Source organism: Bolinopsis microptera, chromosome 11, assembly GCF_026151205.1.
Source record: "Bolinopsis microptera isolate Bmic1 chromosome 11, MBARI_Bmic_1.0, whole genome shotgun sequence".
Taxonomy (NCBI): domain Eukaryota; kingdom Metazoa; phylum Ctenophora; class Tentaculata; order Lobata; family Bolinopsidae; genus Bolinopsis; species Bolinopsis microptera.
In genome coordinates, this window is record NC_087082.1 from 15,647,626 (window position 1) to 15,670,364 (window position 22,739).

The 22,739-nt window shown below is 36.6% G+C and overlaps 4 protein-coding genes across 4 annotated transcripts in view; 1 reads left to right on the forward strand and 3 right to left on the reverse strand.

Moving 5' to 3' along the window:
- LOC134823519 (uncharacterized) overlaps window positions 1-22,739 on the reverse strand; it is a 100,831-nt gene that overhangs the window by 72,401 nt on the left and 5,691 nt on the right. The gene's annotated exons all lie outside the window — the stretch shown is intronic.
- LOC134823513 (ectonucleoside triphosphate diphosphohydrolase 7-like) overlaps window positions 47-22,739 on the forward strand; it is a 31,616-nt gene continuing 8,923 nt past the window's right edge. The window contains exons 1-12 of the mRNA XM_063835001.1: window positions 47-290; window positions 487-593; window positions 814-878; window positions 1,136-1,256; window positions 1,370-1,481; window positions 1,743-1,846; window positions 2,962-3,111; window positions 3,323-3,496; window positions 3,714-3,765; window positions 4,045-4,220; window positions 4,452-4,624; window positions 4,807-4,906. Of these exons, the coding sequence (XP_063691071.1) occupies window positions 254-290; window positions 487-593; window positions 814-878; window positions 1,136-1,256; window positions 1,370-1,481; window positions 1,743-1,846; window positions 2,962-3,111; window positions 3,323-3,496; window positions 3,714-3,765; window positions 4,045-4,220; window positions 4,452-4,624; window positions 4,807-4,906 (1,371 nt within the window). The 5' untranslated portion in view covers window positions 47-253. The remainder of the gene's footprint in view (window positions 291-486; window positions 594-813; window positions 879-1,135; window positions 1,257-1,369; window positions 1,482-1,742; window positions 1,847-2,961; window positions 3,112-3,322; window positions 3,497-3,713; window positions 3,766-4,044; window positions 4,221-4,451; window positions 4,625-4,806; window positions 4,907-22,739) is intronic.
- LOC134823517 (carbonic anhydrase 2-like) lies at window positions 8,750-10,807 on the reverse strand. Its single transcript, XM_063835006.1, has 6 exons — window positions 10,652-10,807; window positions 10,161-10,281; window positions 9,743-9,981; window positions 9,454-9,575; window positions 9,173-9,301; window positions 8,750-8,934 (listed from the first exon to the last, which is right to left on the reverse strand). The coding sequence occupies exons 1-6, from the start codon at window positions 10,732-10,734 to the stop codon at window positions 8,843-8,845; spliced, it is 786 nt and encodes a 261-aa protein (XP_063691076.1). The 5' UTR covers window positions 10,735-10,807; the 3' UTR covers window positions 8,750-8,842.
- The window catches only part of LOC134823516 (carbonic anhydrase 2-like), a 67,893-nt gene continuing 60,244 nt past the window's right edge, over window positions 15,091-22,739 (reverse strand). Inside the window, exons 2-7 of the mRNA XM_063835005.1 lie at window positions 19,063-19,162; window positions 18,510-18,630; window positions 16,572-16,810; window positions 16,303-16,424; window positions 15,761-15,889; window positions 15,091-15,597 (exon numbers count right to left, since the gene is read on the reverse strand). Of these exons, the coding sequence (XP_063691075.1) occupies window positions 15,509-15,597; window positions 15,761-15,889; window positions 16,303-16,424; window positions 16,572-16,810; window positions 18,510-18,630; window positions 19,063-19,157 (795 nt within the window). The 5' untranslated portion in view covers window positions 19,158-19,162 and the 3' untranslated portion in view covers window positions 15,091-15,508. The remainder of the gene's footprint in view (window positions 15,598-15,760; window positions 15,890-16,302; window positions 16,425-16,571; window positions 16,811-18,509; window positions 18,631-19,062; window positions 19,163-22,739) is intronic.

The following is a 22,739-nucleotide window of genomic DNA, read 5'->3' on the forward strand; positions in this document are numbered from 1 at the left end:
TATACAGTATTGAATATAGAAAAACTTCATTCAACTTGTGAATTCAAATTTTAGCTCCATTATTTCGTTGTAAAATAGTAAACAGCATTACAAATCTAGGATGAGAATAACAGTTGAAATGTAGAGCATCCGTAGTAACAACTCCTATCCTCACCCGATTCCTGATTCAACACACTCAACATCGTTTCAACATCTATACGCTACATATTATAAAGGGATCTATCAACAGTTGAACAGAAGTTGCGTGGTCTGCATGTTGGACGATCAGATGAGAATTTCTATACCGAGATGTAAGAATAATCTATATAAATATATTTTTTAAACATTATGATTTCTTCAAAATTAAAATTAAAATAAACTTGCAATAATTTATTTTGAATTTAACTTAAAATCAAACTTAAATATGCCGTGATAAACGACTTAACCGTATGATATCTACCAAATAACATCTATATTCCACTCACAATATATTGGCTTGCTCAACAGGTGGCTTGCTGAAGTACATAGTCTGGTTTGCAACTCTTGCGTGCACAGTAACCGGTGTCTTATGTCTACTCTACCTACACATTACTGCTAACGTTAATCGACCTCCCGTAAGTCAAATGTTTTAAGGGTCTGCCCACACTACGCCTCTATTCCCCGAAGGTCTGCCCACACTACGCCATGTGGTGACGGGCCACATGGCGTGGGTCAAAAAAACCGGATTCATTTTGTTACGTTTATTTAAAATCTACATGGTTAAATAAACTAGTCTATTCGTAATTGACGCTGTTCACTTCAAAGGGTTTGCTTTTTAAAAACATTTATACCCAGATTGAGTTGAAGCCCCAGGACTTCCAGTATGGAGTTATGTTAGACGCTGGTAGCTCAGGAACAAGGTAATTTAATTATTTTGATATTTAACAACTGTTGTTCAGAGCCGGTTAATGTTACTTTTCATCCCAGCGCAGCAAGTGTGGGCTATTCCTTGCTTCCTTGCAAAACTATAAATATCTCTACTGTACCCAAGTAGTATGTTCCTTCTTTAAACATGACAAACATGACAAATATGCTAAATGATAACTATGACAAGCAAAGAATAATACCAGAGATCAAATAACCAAGTTATTTTATATTTTTATCCTGAATATTTCAGGGTATATTTGTACAAGTGGCCTCCGGGACACACCAACGGCCTGCTCCGAATAGAACAGATGAAAGATAAAGCGGGGAAGATTCTTGCTATGGTAACAAGCCCTGGTCTGTCTGCTTATGCGGTATGTATATTTAATATTTAGTTGATCTAATTGATCTAATTGATCTAATTGATCTGATTGATCTAATTATGTAAATGGATTTGAGTAAATCACCAAAACCCACCCTCCACTAGGACAACCCTCTATCCGCCTACAAGTCTATAAAATCACTCCTTCTCTACGCCTCACTCAATATACCTAATGGGAAACACAAGGAAACCCCTCTTTACATTCTCTGCACTGCTGGTAACTAATTGGTTAACTAATTGAATTTGGTGTTATTTTCATTGTTCTGGAGTTGTGGAATTATGTGATGTTGTTTAATTGTTTAATTCCTAATTACTGATTTATAGGGATTGTAATTGACCGTGGTATTGTAACTTCGGCCTGAATTTTAGCAGATTCTTAATTCTATAGTTTTAAGTTTACAAATCCGCAGAACTAGATACACGTATTTTACTACATCGTGGCATTATGAATCAATACTGATTATGTATACGTCACAAGGTATGCGATTGTTACCAGAAGAAAAAAGAAACAACATTATGAACATTGTAGCGTCCAACATACGTCAACAGTTTGATTTCTTCTTCAAGCCATCTCACATTGAGGTATGTGATCAACCAATTACACAACTGGAGACTTCATTCAAGTTATATTGTTACTAACATTGCCCCAATATTCGGGAACATTTTCACAATAAAATCGTTCGGTCAGGCACGCGCGATGTCCTTCTTCGAATGTTTTCAGAATCAGTCACGCGCCGCGGCGGGGATCGGATACTCAAATTAAATCAATTCATAGAATTAAATTCATAGAATTAAATTCATAGAATTAAATTGCGAATCGTACGTATAAAGGTATAATAGTTGCAGATCATAGCAACCAAATAATTAGTTAACCATAAATTAGTTAACCATAAATCGAGGCAAAATTTTGACTTATAATTGTTACCTACCTATTGTTATATATATTAATAAATTTAATATGTTGACTATGACTTCGGTTAATTTTCTGTTGCGTTACCACTATTAACCAACTGCAGTTGTGTAAGTAGTATTTAGCAGTTCATTATTTTTAATCGTCTCATATGTATGGGCAACACAACATTTGGGAATTTTCACTCTAGTAACTTCAAAAAAAGTATAATAACTTGTTAAAAACACATACAAATTTGGGTTGACAAAATTTGTGTGCAACTAATTTGAGTGCGAAATATTTGGGAGAAAGAGCCCCTCAAATTTTTCTTCGCACAAATTCTTGGTTACTAAAGTAGCTCTATAACTTTTCTTTGTTCGTGAGTTAATTTGTCATGATGATTGATGAATAGACAGAATTTGCATTGCATTAGGTAGCATCTTGAATAGAAGTTAGAACATAGATGATATTGAATCAGTCGATATTCAAATGTCTTGTGAATCTTACTATCGGAATAGTATGGTCATTATACATTATACATTATACATTATACATTACACATTACACATCATTATATTCAGCGTTTGTTTATCTCTACTCCCCACCATCTTTACTGTATTTTTTCCCCTACTTTCTAAAAAATGTGTAGTCATTTAGTCGATATACTATTCTGTCATCAGATAAATTTCAAAAGTATACTAATTTAACGTCGTTTGTCAACGTTTAGATTTAGGCGAAATTACAAGATGTTCACCCTTTTCTCAATCAGTGGCGAACTATTTTGTTAGCCTTACAAAACTACTTCCAGGTTATAGACGGTCGTATGGAGGGAGTGTATGGTTGGATAGCTGTGAACTACATGTTAGGACGGTTTGATCACGACTTTGTGGAGCACCAGCGCCAACCAACTGTGGGGGCACTTGATATGGGAGGCGCTAGTACTCAGATTACTTACGAGGTATTTACTGACGGTCAGTCTATTCTAATCTGATATCTGAATCTTCACAGGAAAATTGATATTATTAGATAAATGTGTATATACGGGATAATTTAAAAAGCGCCCAAGTCTAATTCCCCCTGAAAACCCGATAAATGTTATCCGTATGGACCTGTTGGCTGCATGGGTTAATTGACCAGTCTTTGACAACTATTTTAATCTATCTTATCAGGTACCAAAGAGTGAGGAACTTCCTTCAGAACTCTCAATGGATATAGATCTAGGCTGTCACGCTCACCCCGGCCCCAAGAGCCACACATACCGCTTATACGCTACCACATTCCTGGGATTCGGAGCTAACGAAGCTAGGAAACGATACGTGGACATGTTGCTGGACCAGAACCAGGTTTGTACATTAATTGTACATTAATTGTACATTATTGTACACTGATTAAATACATTATTGTGCATTAATTGTACATTATTGTACATTAATTGGTGTTATCATGAGACAATATTCTAGTGTTTTCTAGTGAGACCGGAATTTGAAAGTTTTTGAGTTCTTGAGTTTGAAGCTTATCAATTGCAAATGTAGCGAAACATCTATTTATTGATGTTTTCAGGTGAATCCAGATCACGGACTCCACTACGTATCAGATCCCTGTTTACCCAAAGGTATGAGGGATTATTATATCTACTTTGAAATAGACTCGTAGGACTAACCCCCCTACAGCTATTATAGTGCCTCGGCACACAGTGGCTTAGGGTTACTGAAAAGGAGATAAGCACCTCAGGCCATCCCAACTTGTGGGAGAGACCTGCTCTTGTATCTTGTTGCGTTGTATCTTTGAAATGAGTAATCGAGCTTAACGATCAACAATGAGATTTAACTAACTCACCAAATAGTTTTGGGGTATGTTCTAACTTGATCACAACTAAATGACCGACCGTCAGGAATGTTGGAAACACAAAGTAACCACCTGTTCCACCACGTGACCTTTAAGGGTGAGGGTAACTTTACCAAGTGTAGGGAGAAACTGAACCCACTCCTCAACAAGCCCAACAGTTGTCCTAGATCTCCCTGTAGTATGAACGGTGTGTTTCAACCTCCTATCAACTTCTACGATCAGGTTGGGTTTTATTTCAACTTATCAACTTTTACAATTAGGTTTTGGCTTTCTTTTAACCTATCGGTTTATTAACCAGTCTTCTACATTAATTAATTGTAATCAGACTTAAGTTTACTGAATTTAAGCCTACTATCAATTGTGAACACACTCATTTAAGAGTTTTAATTATCTTGTCCTTGAAACATTTTAAAAAGTAGAAAGAAAAAAAACCTCCACCCACGTTATCTACAGGAAATGTACGGGTTCTCTGAGTACTGGTACACACTAGACGATATATTGCACGTGGGCGGTGTCTACAAGGAGGAGAAGTTCATGAGAGCAGCTAAAGAGTTCTGTGCTACAGATTGGCAGATTCTGAGTGATCGGTTCAAGTCAGGAGAGTTCCCTGCTGCTGATCAACATAGGTCAGATGATCATTTAAAAGTTATGAAGTTCCATGTTATATGGTGAGGTTATGTTGAGAATTTGGAGTGGTGCGCGAAGAAAGTGACGCGGCAAGAGTTAGAGGGTCATTCCCAGCTTGTTCAGAACCTGTTCGTGTGACATCACCAAAATACTAATAATTGTTATCTAGACATTATTCCAGATTCCAGTATCAGTGCTTTAAGAGCGCCTGGGTTTTAGCTATCCTTCACGACGGGCACCACTTCCCATCCAATTATGAGAAATTCATCTCAGCTAAAACGGTATGTGGTTTCTACAATTCTACTATTCACAATTTACTATTTTAAATATATCTAACGATGATTTAAGCTGCTTTTAGGTCCTGCTTTTTGGTCTCAGACAACAGAGTTATTCCGCCGCTTTCAATTTAGTCGTTTGTTTTCAGGTGATTTGATGCGGCGGCCATTTATTAACTCGTTTAAGATAATATATATCGTCGAACGAATATTTACTAAAGACTGTGGTAACCCATAGAATATAAATAAAACGATAATTTTGGGCTATGTTTAAACAATTTTTACACACAAAAAGTTTTACTAGCAGAAATAAATGAAACTCCAAGTTTCGTTGAAAGCTAGGACATTGGAAATGTTTTGTCTAAAGTTGAAAAAGAAATAATATAAAAGACAATTCTTGTTTTATGAAACAGCCACCGTAAAGAAAGTTTAATAAATGACAATTAGTAAGTTCTTCTAACACATATCGAATATCTAAAACAAAATCTAAAACACACATCTCTTTTTTTTGCTTAAGAGAAGAGACAATCTGGGATAAAAGTTATATTTCAATTCGTATCCAATATTTTTTCAATATTTAAAAAACTTTTCATTCATTTACCCGGAAAACTGCATATCACTAACATCCAACTCCTAAAAAGCTAAAACTACAAAATTAAGTAGGGAGCTGCAATCTAAAAAAATTAATAATAATAGTTCTAATTGCTAAATTATGACAGGATTCCTAAGAATCCTGTTTGCGAACAGAAGGGCCACACTCCCTGGCTAGCTCTGCTACAGCTCCTTTTTTCTTAGATGGTGATGTGGGGACATCTCTGAGGAGCTTCTTCACTGCTTTCCTAAGTGCTGGTTTGCTTTTGAAGCCAGTCTTCCTTTTCATTGAACTCCTGGGAGAAAGACACGCTAGAGCTGATGCCGCATTTTCTGGTGTGTGACATACTATTTGAATCTTCTCCTGCTTCTTTAACTGCCTCCACTCCTTCATATATTGTCTATGTTTCAGTCTTTTATTATCCTTTTCTTCGTCCGTCATTTCTGCATACCTCCTCTTGTTCAAATCGTTAACACGCTGATTTTCCCTTTTCCTGTACACCGGGTCCTGCTCCGTCCTCTTCTTTCTGTACCTCTTTTGTTTATCATATAACCCCATTCAGACCTGATCCTAAAACAGAAACAACTTTAAGCACAAAAAGACTATATTCACTTAATACTTTGACCAATTAGTAGTCGATTAAACCTAGAATAAGTAAACTACATTATACTTAATTAGTCTGTTATTATAGGAACTAAGTTGGGACCAAACAATCGTTACTTTAAAGCAAGAACAGACTAAATGCATTATATTATATAGTTCAATCTATACAATAATTGCTCGATAATTGGTCCAATTAGTTAAATACATTAGATGTAAAATGGCAATAGGGTGTAATCTACACCATTACCAGTATCTAATTGGACCAGTTAGTAGGCAATTTAATTTAAAATCAGTAATAGTCAGTCTACTTCACCATGTTACAATAGCAGCAACCAAATCAAGAACAAGCAAACATCAATATAATACAACGCACAAACAGAGCAACTGGGCAGAGTATGAGTTACACTACCTCCAAATGTGAATTACGTTTACTTCCTATATTGTCCCTGTACTACACACATTCCACAAATTTATGTTAGGAAGGACATAGGAAGTTGAAAAAATGTGTACTTTATTGTGATCAAGCCTTATTGTAACTTCTGCTATTACACTGGGGCACGAATTGCAATTTTAAGGCAAGATTTCTAAAACACCAAATTCTGCCTGTGAATTACGCCTACTTTTTAAAATGCTGCTCACATAAAAAGTACAAGAGATAGACATTAAACTTTTGTTGCCACATCATCACAAACGTTTAAACTTCATTCTGACTTTATATTTTGTGCAAAGTGTGCATTACACTACGTGGAATTGCCCATATAATATCTGTGGCCTGCTAACTTTTGTATAAAACACAATTTAACAGGGTTCCTGCAGTGTTCCACGGGACAATTGCAGAACAGCAAGCTTTTATTTTTACACGCTAGGTTTAGAGGTTTTGTCTTTTGGGAGGAGGGACAATATAATTTTACAACATAACATGTTTTAGAGTTATATTTAAAAGTTATAATATTGGAAACTCTTCTTCAATTGTTCTCAGCTCAACTAATAAAACAATCATTTATTTTTACGACACAATCGAACAATATCATTGGTAAATAATCAGTGGAGGTTAGAAGTGGTTTCAAACGCTAAAGGTCACTGCTTATCGTTGGATTTGAGAGCGACCTGTGCTTGAAACCAGCTCAACCATCCACTACTATACGTCAACTAGCCCCAGCCATTCTGCCCATCTAATTCTAAAACCTTCTATGAGGATAATGAATAATCTTAGGTTCATACATCTTGAATTGTATACATTACGTAATTAGACACCTAGTAAGTTAATTGTCGTGTTTGTTAAAAACAATCGTGTAAGGCAACGTTACATACTACACTATTGAATAATCCAACCTAAAAGAACTTGATGGCGGCGAATTTGGCGCATTGTTCATGTTCAATTGCAGTTTTTTGTCTCAAAATTTGCCGCACATAAAATTTTTCTGGGCAGGTACGGAATCGCACTATTTACAAAATATGACCGCACCTACATGTTGCCTCTGGTCGCGTGGTATAGTTGGTGAATTACTAAAAACCAAATTGAGTATTTCGTGTTTGATACCCGCCAGTGTAAAATGTTTTCATTGCTTTGGCAATTACGAATTACTGTGTTTACCGCAATGATGAGTTCAGATCTGCGTAAGTCTTAAGTAAGTACGTTTACTTACTTCATGAACCAATAACCCATTACTGTACATGATTATACCCACAATGCCAATGCTACATTTGAACGGTAAAATAAAAATCCCGGCTTGGTCCCTGGCAAAATTTCCAAATTTTAGCCGGGTCTCCAAATATAAGCTGATTTTGAATGTAGGAGTTAATGTAAGAATGTGCGGTCTATGGAAGTCTGTTATAGTGTTGTTCTCAAAGATGAAATTTGTTAGAATTCTTCAAATAATTCTCTTTCCATTAACTGGTGTGGGGAACTAATCGAGCACATCTATTTAAATTCCTCAAGTCTCATATGATCTGCAATAAGGGGCAGTAAAAACAATAGCAGTCGTCAATAAATCTACAAATTGTTAATGTTCGTTCATGTTCAACAGAGTAGAGATTCAGCTTCTCAAACAAAGGGGGACAACAATGCTATTCCATTTGAAGCTTTGTCAGCAAGTGCTGCTGACTTAACTATTCTAGGGAGGTGACCTCGCTAATTTCCATTTTTACCGTCAGTGAGACAAGGATGAATTCATGTTTAGTCCGCGACTGGAATTGGAAGAAATCACAGCGGAGAGGATGACAATTTCATAGTGCTGTTTTATAGGGCTGATCAGGCGGCTGCAACTCTGCTTTGCTTAACTACTCGAGTGGGGATCTCAATTGTTAGGAGCGACATGCAATCCTGTGCATCCTGTCCGAACCCTGTATATTAATCCTATGCAATCCTGTATTAATCCTGTGTTAATCCTGTTCAATCCTGTGCAGTGTGCAATCCTGTGTAATCCCATCTTCAATTAATCGAAATAAGTCTCATGATCTGATCACTGGGCTTTTTAAAAAGAACTTCAAAAATCATACAAGTTACAACGATAAACGAATAAAATTTCAGTTTTTCTGTTCAATATTTTACAGCATCGGACAGCTCAAAATTCTATTAAAATAAGCACAAATGAAAATTTTAGGATGATTTTCTGAAGAACCCTGTTTGGCAATCTAAAAAAAAAATAATAATAGTTCTAATTGCTAAATTATGACAGGATTCCTAAGAATCCTGTTTGCGAACAGAACACTGGCTGACTGCTTGCTTCTCCGAGTAGTTTTGATTACTACATAACTCTGGAATATCCTGTGGATTGTCTTCCGTTGAGTGGCTGAGAGTTCCTCCAGTTGCGCGACATAGGATGAAGGTTTCCGTTTCCTAGGGAGATGAATGGTAACAGTGATAAGGAAAGATATTGGGGTTCATTGCCATTCGCTGTTATATACTCAATATTTGCGCTACCCAAATAAATTCGCCATTGTTGCTATAATTCGGTATCATGGGAGCAATATGGCAAAAATGGCGACAATATTTTACAACTAGATAATATTTGTTCATAGTTAACAGAAGTTATATGGTTAATAAAGAGTCTTAATTAACGAGTTGAGGCTCTTACCAAGTGGCGTTGTTCTGAGCCTGTTCAACTGATTTTGGGAGATAGTAAGCGGTTTATTTACAATGACCCAGTGAACTATCTCGCTGCAGGGAGGCGTCGTCAGTCCACCCATATATGTCACCCATTTTACTGCGAAGGGGGATTTTAGTTAAATCAAAAAATACTCATTTATAGTCTTGTATCGTGTGGCAATACAAGTGCACTTTAGTAACTTGTTGTTTATTTTACAAAAGGTTAAAATAGATGTAAATTAATTAAAATAAATACTGGACTGAACGAACTTGCGTTAGACGGGTAGAGAGCGCTCAGATCAAACTGTGCAATGTCCCTAGCAGCACCCGCCGTAGCTTCACCTTGTAACATCTGTTCTACCTGGTTATTCGCGTCCCCTAACTTAAACACCCTGTGAGAACAAAAGGCGGATTGAGTTGTTGAATAGTGTTTTTAATCGATTTAATCGATGTCTAGTTTTTAATCGATTTTACGTTTGCCGGTTTGCCTTTTTTTGGGAATTTTGTCTTCCAAATGTCTAGAATTTTCCTGAAATGATGAAAGTAAAATAACACTTACCGAGCGAAGACCATGTACTTTGTACTCCCATCAGAATCAGTGTAGCTGGTTACAAGATGTGCCTCCGCAGCGAAAGCTTTTCCTCCGATTATGTGTTCAGATCCTCGAGCTCCTGGTTCTCCCCAATGAATATGGAGCTGCACGAGTGTTGCCATTCTGTTATTCATCCAAGGTACTTTCGCGTAACTTCCGGTTGGGTTCACGGAGTATTTCATCGTGTTTGCGTTGTTCATGTTAGTCTGAAAATTGAGTGACTAGGTAGATTGGAAATTGGAATGTCATTATGTAAAGTACATGACAAAAAATGGGAACATTCGATTTTAATTATCGACAGTCATAGTTTAGTCAGTTCAAACCCTGACATCATAGCATGTAATTATTATCCAACTGCTTAATTTAACGGTATTAAAAATTTTACCATCTTAACGATGTTCTGCGGTAAACTCAGAAAAGGTGTTGTTGAATCCACAGAAACATTTGAGGAAGGATCTGGGACATTAATGGGAGATTGTGCAGCTCCTGTGGTACAAACTCCGCCCCTGATAGAGAACATATCTGTTAGTTTTTCACTCTTCACGATGGTCCCATGATCTCAAGAAGGTGATAGATGTAATACTCTATCTGTTGACCTGTTATTATACCGACCCGCAAATCTGGCATCAGCAATTTCCGGTGATGAGGAGGGTTTTTTACTGCCTAATTCCCGGGATCGGCCAGAAATACCGAAATTCCTGGCGACTGGGAGAAGTTCCAGTCTCGGGCCAAAATCTAGCTCTAGTAGTAACTGCATATAAGCAACTCTCACCAGATTATGATAACAATTCAATCATGATTAGTTCGTTCTAGTTAAACAACCAAATGAAGCAATGTCGCCAGTACAGGACGACGTAATCTGTATTGTGTTCTTACCAGTGATTTTGGCTGCTGTAGTCCAGCTGTGTTCCACTGTTAGATGCAGAAATAACTTCCATCAAGGTTAAAAACAGAATCATTGTTCTGAGAGTATAGACTATAGAAACATATTATGACGAAAATGGGAAACATCCAATAATCTTTCCACGTTCAATAACGCGTTAAACTTAACATGTCGTTACTATGCGTCTATGCAACTTCATAATTTCACCTAATTTTCACGTGCGGTCAAAGAAGCACGAATATATCTCTGAATTATCAAAAGTTAATAAAATTATCAAAAGTTAACAAAAGTTGCACCATCGGCTGCTTTCTACTCGAGACCGAAAGAACATTTCTAAGACAAATGATATAAACTTCGGTCCTGGACGAGGAAAATTATTAACGTCAGTTGTCAGCTATCGTAACTGTAATTGGAGTTACCGATTGACCCTCTGTGAGGCAAGTAAAGGGCATCGACTGTCTGTTTATTATATTTCATTCAGATAACGTATGGAGCATCAATTGTTTGTCATAATGAGAGGCAGTAAAACTCCAGGGCTGTGATGAATAATGACAATGGTCATCCCGTGGTAACATTAAAATATATCGACTCAGTTACATCGCGATCGCTTCCTCGAACTATTTGTTATATTTGTTATATTTATTTCGAACTATTTGTTATTATTATATATTTGTAGTAGTGTTGAAAGTATTGAAACTCGTATGCATTTTTAATGAAAGCTAACAATAACATGTTCAATGTTTAGGACCGAGGAGTAAATGGCAAGTTTTCTATTCTTTTTAAATCAATGTCACTAAAACCTGGACAAAATAATCTCAACTTTGTATCAGTTAAGACCGAGAGACAATGGCAGGTATTGTATTTATTTGTAAGACATATAATCTAGATATTTCCTTCCGGTCATGGTCTCGTTCAGAAGCAATATACATTATACAAGTGTGATGGGATCGCACTATTGACCTATCACTATTCACCGCGCTTTTTTGCACCATCGGCCGTTATTCGTTCTATCTGATTTGTGTACTTCAACTTGGTATTGCTGTGTACAATGATCAACTTGCCCATCACTATGGTTAGGGTTAAACGTTTTTCATGATGTAACATTCAAAACATAGGAAAGTAAAATTGGTTTTAAAATCAGAAAATACGTACATATCAGGGTATCTATGGGCCTTACTTTTTTGAAGATGGCGACTGTGGGAAAACAGAAACTATCAAAACGGCTAATTATATTGAAATGCTGAAGAAGAAGTTTTTGCCAGCACTAAAAAGGAAGAAAACCTTCAAAAATTGTTGGTTTAGGCTAGATGGGGCGCCACCCCATTGTAGCAAGGAAAGTATGGAGTGGTTGAGTACTCAATTTCAGGATAGAATCATTTCTCGGAATGCTGCATTTCTGTGGCCACCATACTCGCATGATCCCTACCCTTGTAATTTCTACCTCTGGGGGTACCCTAAGACTTACACGTAACCTCTAATTATATACTTGTGGAGCATTCAAAACAAAGGGTAGAGAATCAAGATTATACAATCTTGTGTAAATAATTACACAGATTCTCAGTTAAAGATATGAGTTATGGCTATGCATATCGCAACATAAAACTTGAATGATTTATTATAAGATTATAGTACTTAAAATCATTCAGCCATGAATTACAATTGCTCATGCAACAATTTCCACGCTAAAGCTCCAGCGAAAATAATTATCAGGTTTATAATCAGAATCAGATAGCTTAACTACAGTTACCCATAGCTACAGTAACATAAACCCGCCACGCAAAGGGTTTATATAACAGATCATCCCGCGCTAGCGGGATGATCTGATAAACACATACGAGTGCGCGCAGTGCACGAGTTTTGTGTTAATATGTAATCCCGAAGCGCCAGCTGAGGGATTACATTTATTTAGCCCTGGGCGTGAAGTGTTTATGGATTATAATTATCTCCGGCGATTTCGACAAGGGATTTATACTTTAGAAGAGAGTGATAAAGACAGAATACATAGTCTTCATATTCAAGTCAAATCCAACAGAAACAAGAAAGCACTCTAAAATGTAGTTGAGTCGTTGAACAGGAATTTGGTCAAAGTCATTGAAGTCACGAGCAAATCTGGATGACTGAAGCCAAGAATTAAATTTGTTTAGAGCCCAGTTGTTGACTCTAACTGTACTGTCCGGAACACGATTGGAAAGCAGTTCATCAATCTGAATGTCAAACCGATCTGTCATAGTGGAGCAATAGCTTGAACGTTAGCAGGAACAAGAGCTGGAAGGAGAGCAAGCAAAACAATACTATTTTTAGGGCACGGACAAGGGTAGCTGGCTAGTCGCCAACTTCTCACGCCACGCGTTGGAGAAATTCCAAGAATTAGCTGCTTTGGCAACGTTCCCAGGAATTTGCGTGTAAAAGAAGTGGACGGTTACGATGTTTCATATCACGTGGTGCGCTTTCGTGTCACGTGGTATAGACTCGGCGTTTGCTATTGGTGGCACGTGGTACGCACGTGACGCGCCCACGTGATCGCGCGTCTAACTGTTCTACTATTATCGAGTTCTAATCAGCAGTATCATTGATTATTGTAAGTCGGAGAATTGAATGATAAACATCAGTTACGACTAAAAAGCGGGCCGGGTTTATACAAATTTCCGGGGCGGGATGATATCACCTTGAGATGTTTATCTAACAGCGGGCCGGGCTGAGTGATAATATGATCCCGCGTCGAAATCCCGGAGATATTTATAGCTGCTGAATAATTCTACCCTTCACAATAACTCTTAACCCCAAACCTAAAACTCTATAACAATGAAAAATGTCGCTCTGCCGAGTAAATTATATGACTACCTACGGTCTAAGTTCTTTTTAACAAAGAAATAACAAATTTGTTTGAAAGGCTCCGTTTTAATATATTTACCCATATAATTGTAAACTTAGGCTAAAATATGATAATCCTCGTGACCCAGAACCTACAGTTTAAACTTTTAAACAAAGGTTATATCCGTGGTAAACTAAATGTGTATATTTAAATTTTATCCTTATTGTGAACCAACATTTTGAGACCTTCTAAACTAAACATTCGATAAAATTTTACAGGGTATATAAGCAAACGTTTTGTCCCTGCATATTAACTAAATCAATATATAAATGTGATTCTGGTGGGGAGGTGAAGTAAAAGGAGGAATCAAAGCTAGTGCCATAACTGAAATTTATTTTTTTCCCTCCTTGTTCATGTTTCATGAAATTGCCCATATATAAATGTGATTCTGGTGGGGAGGTGAAGCATATTTTCTTAAGAGTAAGGTTTACACTAATCCCACTCCCAAAACAACAGAGGAGCTTAAAAAACATCAGAAGGGAAGCGAGAAAGATACAACTTAACACAGTCAAGTCTTAAAGTTAAAGGCTGCAAATTTGGCCAATTGTTCAGCTTAATTGCAGTGTTTTTTGTCTCCAAATTTGCCACACATAAATTAAAATTGTTTTGGGCTGGTGCGGAATCGCACTATTTACAAAACATATAGGCCGATTTTGACCGAGACCGGGAGTAAGCCGTGATTCCGGTCGAGACTTGCATAACGAAACGATGTAACATAGTCAATATATTTAAATTTTGCCATTGGGTGGCAAGTTCCCATACATCGTAGTCCGATAGTTTCGCTGCGTCATAACTCATAATATATGTACATTTGTGTAATACTGCTGTCCCTTAGTAATAGTTGATCAAGTCTCCTTATTGCTTATATGAGAATACAAACGGCAAAACCTTCAAATTTTCGCAGCTCATATAAAAATTTGCCTTGGATGTTTTTTGAGAAAATGATGTCTGACTCTGCATTCGTCCCATATATAAAATATACAACATCGGAAACATTATCAAAAAGACCAACTGGCACTGTAGGGATTGATCTTAAAGAATGTATAGTACTTAAGCAGGGGTTAATGGAAGAATGTGCAGTTTATGGAAGTCTGTTATAGTGTTGTTCTCAAAGATGACAATTGACAATGACATCTGTTAGAATTCTTCAAATAATTCTCTGTTCTGGTGTGGGGAACTTATCGAGCACATCTATTTAATTCCTCAAGTCTCATATGATCTGAAATATGGGCCAGTAAAAACAATAGCAGTCGTCAATAAATCTACAAATTGTTAATGTTCGTTCATGTTCCACTCTACTCCAGCTTCTCAAACCTTCAAACAAAGGGGGACAATAAAGCTATTCCATTTGAAGCTTTGGGCAGTTTGGTGCGTGCCTGGGGATCTAAATTGTAAGGAACGACATGTAATCCTGTGCAATCCTGTCGAAATCCTGTGTAAATCCTGTGTAATCCTGTGCAATCCCATCTTCAATTAATCGGATTAAGTCTCCTGATCTGATCTCTGGGGAGACCGATAAGATGGGCTCTCAAAAAATACTTTTCAACGATAAACGAATAAAAATTCAGATTTTCTGTATTTTAATTTAGAGGTTCAATATTTTACAACATCGGACAGCTCAAAATTGTATCAAAATAAGCACAAATGAAAATTTTCAAGTTCTTTTAAATCTTAGAATCCAAGCTTAGATGGAGAACCGTTAATTTAAATTGTTCTAAAAATGCCTTTTATCAGAATCCAAAGTAATTTTCCTAACATTGTTTGTAATGGGGTACCCCTGAAACAGGAGGAGCTTAAAACTTAAAACTACTCTACATCCACTAATTATTGTCATCAAAATAACAAGAAACTATCCTAAAAGTAAAACAGCAGCGGCTGCTGGACAATATTTGTTAAAAAAGTTTTATAATCCATCCTAAAAAATATAACATTTATCTATGAAGTTCCATCCAAAATGATCTTTGCAAGCTGAATCCAACTACCCTCTGTGGTATTTGGTAGATTCTCGTCCGTTGAGTGGCTGGATTTCTCTCCAGTTACGTGTCATAGCAGGCATGTCTCCGTGTCCTAGGTGGATAAATGGTAAAGGTAATATTCAGTTTTGTTGAATTAAAACCTATGTTGGGCTTGGCTGGTATGTGTAAGGTTTAGTTTAATCGCTAGTTAGATAATATCTGAAACATCAATGATGATTTTTCATAACAAGACGTATAGTATCTAAAACTCTCACCAAGTGACATCTTCCTCAGCTGCTTCAGCTGACGTTTGGATATAGTCAGGGGTTTCCTTACAATGACCCAGTGAACTACCTCGCTGCATGGAGGTGTTGTCAGTCCACCCATGTATGTCTTCCAGATGTCTGTAAAGGGAATCTAATGTTAATTGATAATAATTTTAATACTTTCAACACTACTATATAACAAATAATTTGAGGCTCTAGCGATGTAATAAACGAAGTTTCCAAGCCAAATTTGTGTGTTTCCCTTCGTGTCCAAAATCAATAATTGATATCCATATTCTTTGATCTAGTTGTGCGGATGAAATGAGTAAACTTGAGTATCTTAGCTTTATAAGGCATGCCCGACGCCCGTGCAACTCAGTTGCCAGTTTTTAGGTGGCTTAAAGTGGCTTCTGACATTATGTTAAGCACGCACCAAACTGGTAACTGTAAGTTGTAAGTGTAACGTTTCTAAGCTGATTTTCCGAAATAAACAGTAGATTTGGATTCATATGTTTAAGAGACAAAAATCAGAACTGTATGAAGAAACGCACCTGAGTTTGCTGGGTAGAGAGCGCTCAGGTCGAAGGAGTCTATTTTCCTGTCCTCATTCTCCTTCTTAGCCCCCTCTATCATCAGTTCGACTAGTGCGTTTGCTTTTCCCGCCTTAAACACTCTATCAAAATAGAGTTGGTTTAAAAATGTGGATCCTAATTCGGTTCATATCACAATTAAAAATATTTTAAAGTTTAGAAGGGTCATGGTATCTAATATATCTGAACGACTGAAGTCACCAAACAACTGAAAAACCAATAAAACTTACCGAGCGAAGACCATGTACTTTGTACTCCCATCAGAATCAGTGTAGCTGGTTACAAGATGTGCCTCCGCAGCGAAAGCTTTTCCTCCTATCAAGTGTTCAGATCCTCGAGCAGCTGAGTCCCCCCAGTGAAGATGGAGCTGCATGAGGGTTACCTCTCGGTTTTCCATCCAAGGTACTTGGGCGACGGTTTGATCGGGATTTACGGAGTATTTTACTGTGTTCGCGTTGTTCAAATTCGTCTGGAAAGTTGAGAGTGATAATTGAGTTGTTTGTTTGATATTTGTTTGAAATATTTCGACTGTTTTTATTTCGTGAAGAATGTAAACCAGTTAGACCTTATTGAGTGATTGTAGATCACAGTGCTGGCAAGCATGATCGTGCTTCTTATATTCACTATACTATTTAGTATTTACCCCCTTTACTATTTACCCCTTTAATATTTACCTCCTTTACTATTTAACCCTTTAATATTTACCTCCTTTACTATGTACCCCATTTACTATTCACCCCCTATAATAGTAATAATATTTACCCCCTTTACTATTTACCCCTTTACTATTTACCCCCTTTACTTTTATACCGCTTTACTAGTATACCCCCTATATTCTATAATACTGTTATACCCCTTTATTGTTTTTCAGGCATTAAGACTCATTGAAAGTAGTTCAGCAGGCATATTTTAAGTTCAAAACATTCTAATTGAATGTCAAAGATGACAGGAATTAAAAATAGTTATGCGGAGATTTTTAAGAATTTTGCATAAAATACGCGCCAACAAAGTTATACAAAATTCGGTAAAAAACCCAAAATCACCATATTAAGGTGCCTCAAAAGTGTAAAAGATAAAGCCATTTCCGACCAGAGGTCTTAAACTTTAAAGATAATTGTTTACACAATAGTTTACATTATATGAAAAAAGATTTGACGTCATTATCACCTTTTGATGACGTCATCAATTTTAGCGTCTTTAGAACTTGATTTTTGACAAAGTCGATTTTACAGCATAGCCATAAAGGAGTTATTTTTATTCAAAATTTGAGGTCATATTGAAGTTAGATAATTGTTCAAGCATTCTGAAAATATACCGGAAAGTTTGCCTAGCTTGCTCGTGCTCCTTCATCAAGATATTTGTCATTGAAGTTAGTGCTTTTTTGAAGAATTATTTATAAAAACGTCAATTTTGCGATTTAGTATTCTCTGGTGTTGAACCATGCATTGAGTGTTGGAGCTCAGTTCTGCTTCCTATAGGTATAAATTGTGCATTAGGCTAGTTTTAAAGTTGAAAATCGAAAAGTTGCACACGTAAGGACACGCCCAAATTGATAGAAAATTGCTAAAATCACTGAAAATTGCTGTTTTCACCATTTTCTGACAACTTCGGAGTGCCTTTGAAAGTTTGCACGTGCGAAAGTTGAGAATTTTGCTCATTTGTGATTTTGAACAAATTCTGCTTTGCCACGACAGTTCCATGTCATTATATATGAATTTAATGCCAACTTGAATGAATATAATGTGGCATGTTCAGTCAGTGATCGACCGATATGCTTACCTATACACAAGGAAATGTTTTTAAAGGAAAAATTTAGAAATCGTTGAAACTACCCCCTTATTAATAAAGATATCAGTTTATATTTCGACATAATATTAAGTACTCTGACATTATAATCAAAAAGAGATGATATTTGACCAAAACCCATAATTATGGGTAGAGTGGACCGCTGCCAGTGCCTCTCTTTCTCAAACAAAAGGAAATGATATCAATTTGATCTCGACCGATTTCATTTTCGTATCATTTTGCATTTGCAGACGGTCAATCAAATAAATATCATTTCCTTTTGTTTGGCAAAGAGAGACACTGGCAGCGGTCCACTCTTCCCATGATTATGGGTTTTGGTCAAATTACTTACAAGTTTTATAACTGTACAACACCCAAATTACCATCTTAAAATTTTTCATTGGAAGCTGTAAGAAGGGTGTTTCTGCTGACACTTTTACTTTTGATGAAGGGAGAGGGACATCAATAGGAGATTGGTGTTCTCCGGTGATGCAAATATCGCCCCTGAAAACAACATTAATCAGATTTACCGTCATTTCATAATTTTCGGTGACCAGAAGAGGCTATGATATAAACCTACTAGTGATTGGTTAAAAAATATTTTCGCGCTTAGGATTTGATCATTGAGTCATTTGGTGTAGTCATTTGGTAGTCATTTGGTAGTCATTTGGTAGTCATTTGGTGTAGTTCCTGTCTACCCTAGCGGTCATGTCAATGTCCGTTCAAGTAAATTCTGATTCATACTTAAATAAAATACTGATCATGAATGCCTTCGAGCGTTCATTTTAATGTCCGTTCAAAATTATGTCCGTTCACGTAATATCCAGTCAAATAACGTCCGATAAGCCTAAGGTAGTTATAATAATATTATGTGAGAGTGTAAGCAAGTTAAATAAGGTAATGGTACTATAGTCAATATTCATATTATATTCTTACCAGTGATTTTGCTCATCGTAGTTAATCTGTTCGTGTCCTTCCGATGCCAAAGTAACTGCGAACAAGGCCAAAAACAGAATCATCCTTCCCATCATTCCCTAAAAAAGTTAAATGTTCAGATATAATCGACATTTATTTCAAAAATAGGGTCGTTACCTCATATCGGCCTCGTGCGACCAAATGTCGCGAAATCTTTTGATAATGTTTCGGCACTACAAAAGGTTTTCAATGTGAAAATATTAATCGTATGAGGAAAGCAAAGAAGGTCGCTCAGCAAGTCGACTGAATATTAGAAAAATACTGCATATCAATATATATTTCCGTTTTGAACCTCTCGAGCAACCTTATTATTAGTTTCTGTGAAATAAGGTTACTCTCGTACCATAAGTAGGTGGGAAGTCTTGAGTGAGGGACGCTAGCTTTGATAGATTGATTAGTCATTAGGGCAAAATGTTTGGGTTAATCAGCAACAAATTCGTGAAATAGTTTTAGCTATGTACGGAATCCAGAAATATACGTAGATACTAATTATTGTGGTATGGAAAGTAGTGGTACATATTTTGCATCTGGGCGGTGGGTCTTTGGGCGTGCGGTTGGATGATTACTCTGATAGACCTGTACTAGACACGTGCTAAAATTGTGATAAGCTATAGGGGTGAAATTGTTCTAAAATTTTATTCATCAAATGTTAAACATATGCGGCAGTCCAATATTTCATTGTTCCGCAAATTCTCTGCAAAGGATTTGTAATCTGATTAAAACTATGGAATTAAGGCTAGAGATTCCAGCTTTAACTGAAAATTTGCAGACCTCATACCTTCAAATCTTATCCAAACAAATGAGAATGTTTTTGTCCTTTACAGTTTACAGACCCGATCTCCTTTGCGGTAGTATAGTATGCTGATAGTCAGCGTCCACACCGTGGTTATTTTAAATAAAGACACATAACAAAAGAAGATGGACGTAGGTTCCTCATGGAATTTCTGTGCACATCACTCTAGTGGAAATGCCAGTCCCTGACATATTGTTTAAATGAAGAACAGCTAATTAGTATTAAAACACTGGCCACCGTTACTGTCATAATGTGGAAACAAGTTGAGCTCTGGTGAAAAAAAACTCCGTCAAAACACATGGTCCAATCATTATCGTTCATAATATATCACATAGCAGTTGTGTTGTGATTACGGCAATGAAATTAGTGCTGTTAAACATTACCGGCGAAGACAATATACATAATACATATCCTCATAACATGTATGGTGCAAAATGACAACAGTATTAATCGGAAAATGAAGTCTACGCTTATCTCGTCTGATATAGCAAATTTTTAAACTTTTCGAAGAAAATTTTGAAGGAAATAGAATGCAAAATTGTGAAAAAAAAGAGTTTTGAAACGATTTTGCAAGAAATAACTTAAATATAAGACCTAACGGCTAGCACGCATTTTTAAACGAATTGCATATAATTTGCTCCTTCATAAAATAGAAAAATTTTAATTTCAAATTTGGACGAGTCTTGGAACACCCTGTATAGATGGGAATAACGCGATAACTGCAAAAGGGCTGCAGAGATGACAAAACTATTAAGGTTGGTGTTGGACAATGATAATTGGGTAAAATAGGGGAGTGAAAATAAATCAGGACTTATGATATTGGGTAAAATAGGGGAGGGAAAATAAATCAGGACCAATGATAATTGGGTAAAATAGGGAGGGAAAATGAATCAGGAACAAAATTTCAGGAGACAATTCGTAAAAAAATGAAAGGTCGGAATTTTGATTGCATTGAAGAGGAAGTTAGACGAAGAGTGAGAGGGAAAATCCGATTACTAATCAGAAAACTAAATAAGAGATAAATAAATTCCATTAATCAGTACAATTTGGAAACTGTACTGAATAAGAGGAATTGTCAAGAAGGAGCGTACTAAATTTTAAAAATCTAATTGTGATAGAGAGATGAAACAAGCAAATCCAAAATCTCTAAAACCTATGAAACACGGGTAACTCAGCAGCCAGGGACTAACAATACAATAAGATACAATACAAGTAAGATTAGGAACAGGAACAGGTTTTTGTACCACGTTTTGTCGTGATTTAAAGATTTAAATCCCACATCATTAAAAATCAAGCAGCAACAGATGAGTTATAATATAATGTTATTATGTAGTAGGAGACCAGAAACCGTTGACCAGAACAGAGAGAGAGAGAGAGTTATTATGTAGCATAATTATGTTAATCTCCCCGAAGAATGGCTACTCGACTCATGAGAATATTAGCTGGAGCTACTCTCATTGTTTTATGTAACGAGTAGAACTCTTACCATGACTTGTTAACAGTGAACATCTTAGTTGTAGTGAACAGTGGATTTTGACGTATTGAACGCATGTTCCAGTCATTTTTTAGTGAACGGTTATTGAACGTTAGTGAACGTCAGTGATTATCAAAAACAAAAATTCATGAAAATAAACTTTTTGAAATATCAATTTCCCCAACTGATAATTATTCATGAACATCTATGAACATTTAATTGTCCTCATTCTCGTAAGTCAATTGTTAGTTAGCAGAATTGTAGACTTAGCGGAGAGATAAAAGACTAACGTATTACTATTAACTCGTACTCGGTTTTATAGATCTAGATTGCAGAGTACGCTTTATAAATATTTACCTCATACCACACTTTATATTGCCACAAAAGACTAGTAACCGAGTACCGTTCTAGAGATTTGGCTACTGAATCGAAAACAGTCGGATATCAATATGTTTTCCTGTTAGCTAGACCAGAACTGAGTGGCAAACAGGAGAATTAAAACTATACTGAAAGGTTCTGGAATTTCTAACCGCTCATGGTTGCTAGATGTCAGAAAATTGTTTTATCTGCCATTGGACCCTGTGATCCTATGATGAGGACCCGGCAATAGCCATTGGATCACAAGCAAAAACTATTTATCGAACTAAAGTACGCTACCTGGACTCTAGTTCGCCATCTTCGACACGTACCGGGCCGAAGTACGACAGGGGTGATATCTGGCGAATTTAATTTGTCGAACTATAGTGCGTGTCGAACTAGAGTACATGAATCCTACTGAACACTACTAGTAATTTATCCATAACGAGAGATGAGTTTTAGTGAACGTCGCGTATGTACAGAACATTTTTTGTGCACTACAACTAAGGTTAAGGGGGCCGGGGGGGGTCTTCATCAAAATTCTCTCGAAATTGATTTTATAGTTGTTTCTGATAGAGGGGAGTGATATCTATCAGCTGCTTTTAGTCCCATGGAAAAAAATTGTTCCTAGCCGAAATTATCGCTGGTCAAAGGTCAGCGCTCATGTGTAATTGTATTGCGCGAGCGATTTTCAATCGCGCGTCCTGAAAATCGAGTCTAAAAAACTATCTTCTCCTACAATTTTTGAGCAATCACCCTGAAACTTTCAGGATATGTTCTAGGGATCATTTAGAAGAGAAGTATCGAGCCGAATTTTGAGATAGGCCTCAGAAAATTTTTAAATCGATTTTGAAAATCTTGGACCTCATTTTTTGACGATTTTTCCAGGTCCAAGATTTTCAAAATCGATTTAAAAATTTTCTGAGGCCTATCTCAAAATTCGGCTCGATACTTCTCTTCTAAATGATCCCTAGAACATATCCTGAAAGTTTCAGGGTGATTGCTCAAAAAATG

Excerpts from the sequence above, each read along its gene's own strand:
- LOC134823517 (XM_063835006.1), bottom strand. The coding sequence starts at position 10,734 with ATGATTCTGTTTTTAACCTTGATGGAAGTTATTTCTGCATCTAACAGT. Across the intron at positions 9,982-10,160 it reads CGCAGAACATCGTTAAGATG|ACTAACATGAACAACGCAAA; the intron begins GTAAAATTTTTA and ends CTCAATTTTCAG. Across the intron at positions 9,302-9,453 it reads TCTCTACCCGTCTAACGCAA|TAAAATGGGTGACATATATG; the intron begins GTTCGTTCAGTC and ends CCCCCTTCGCAG.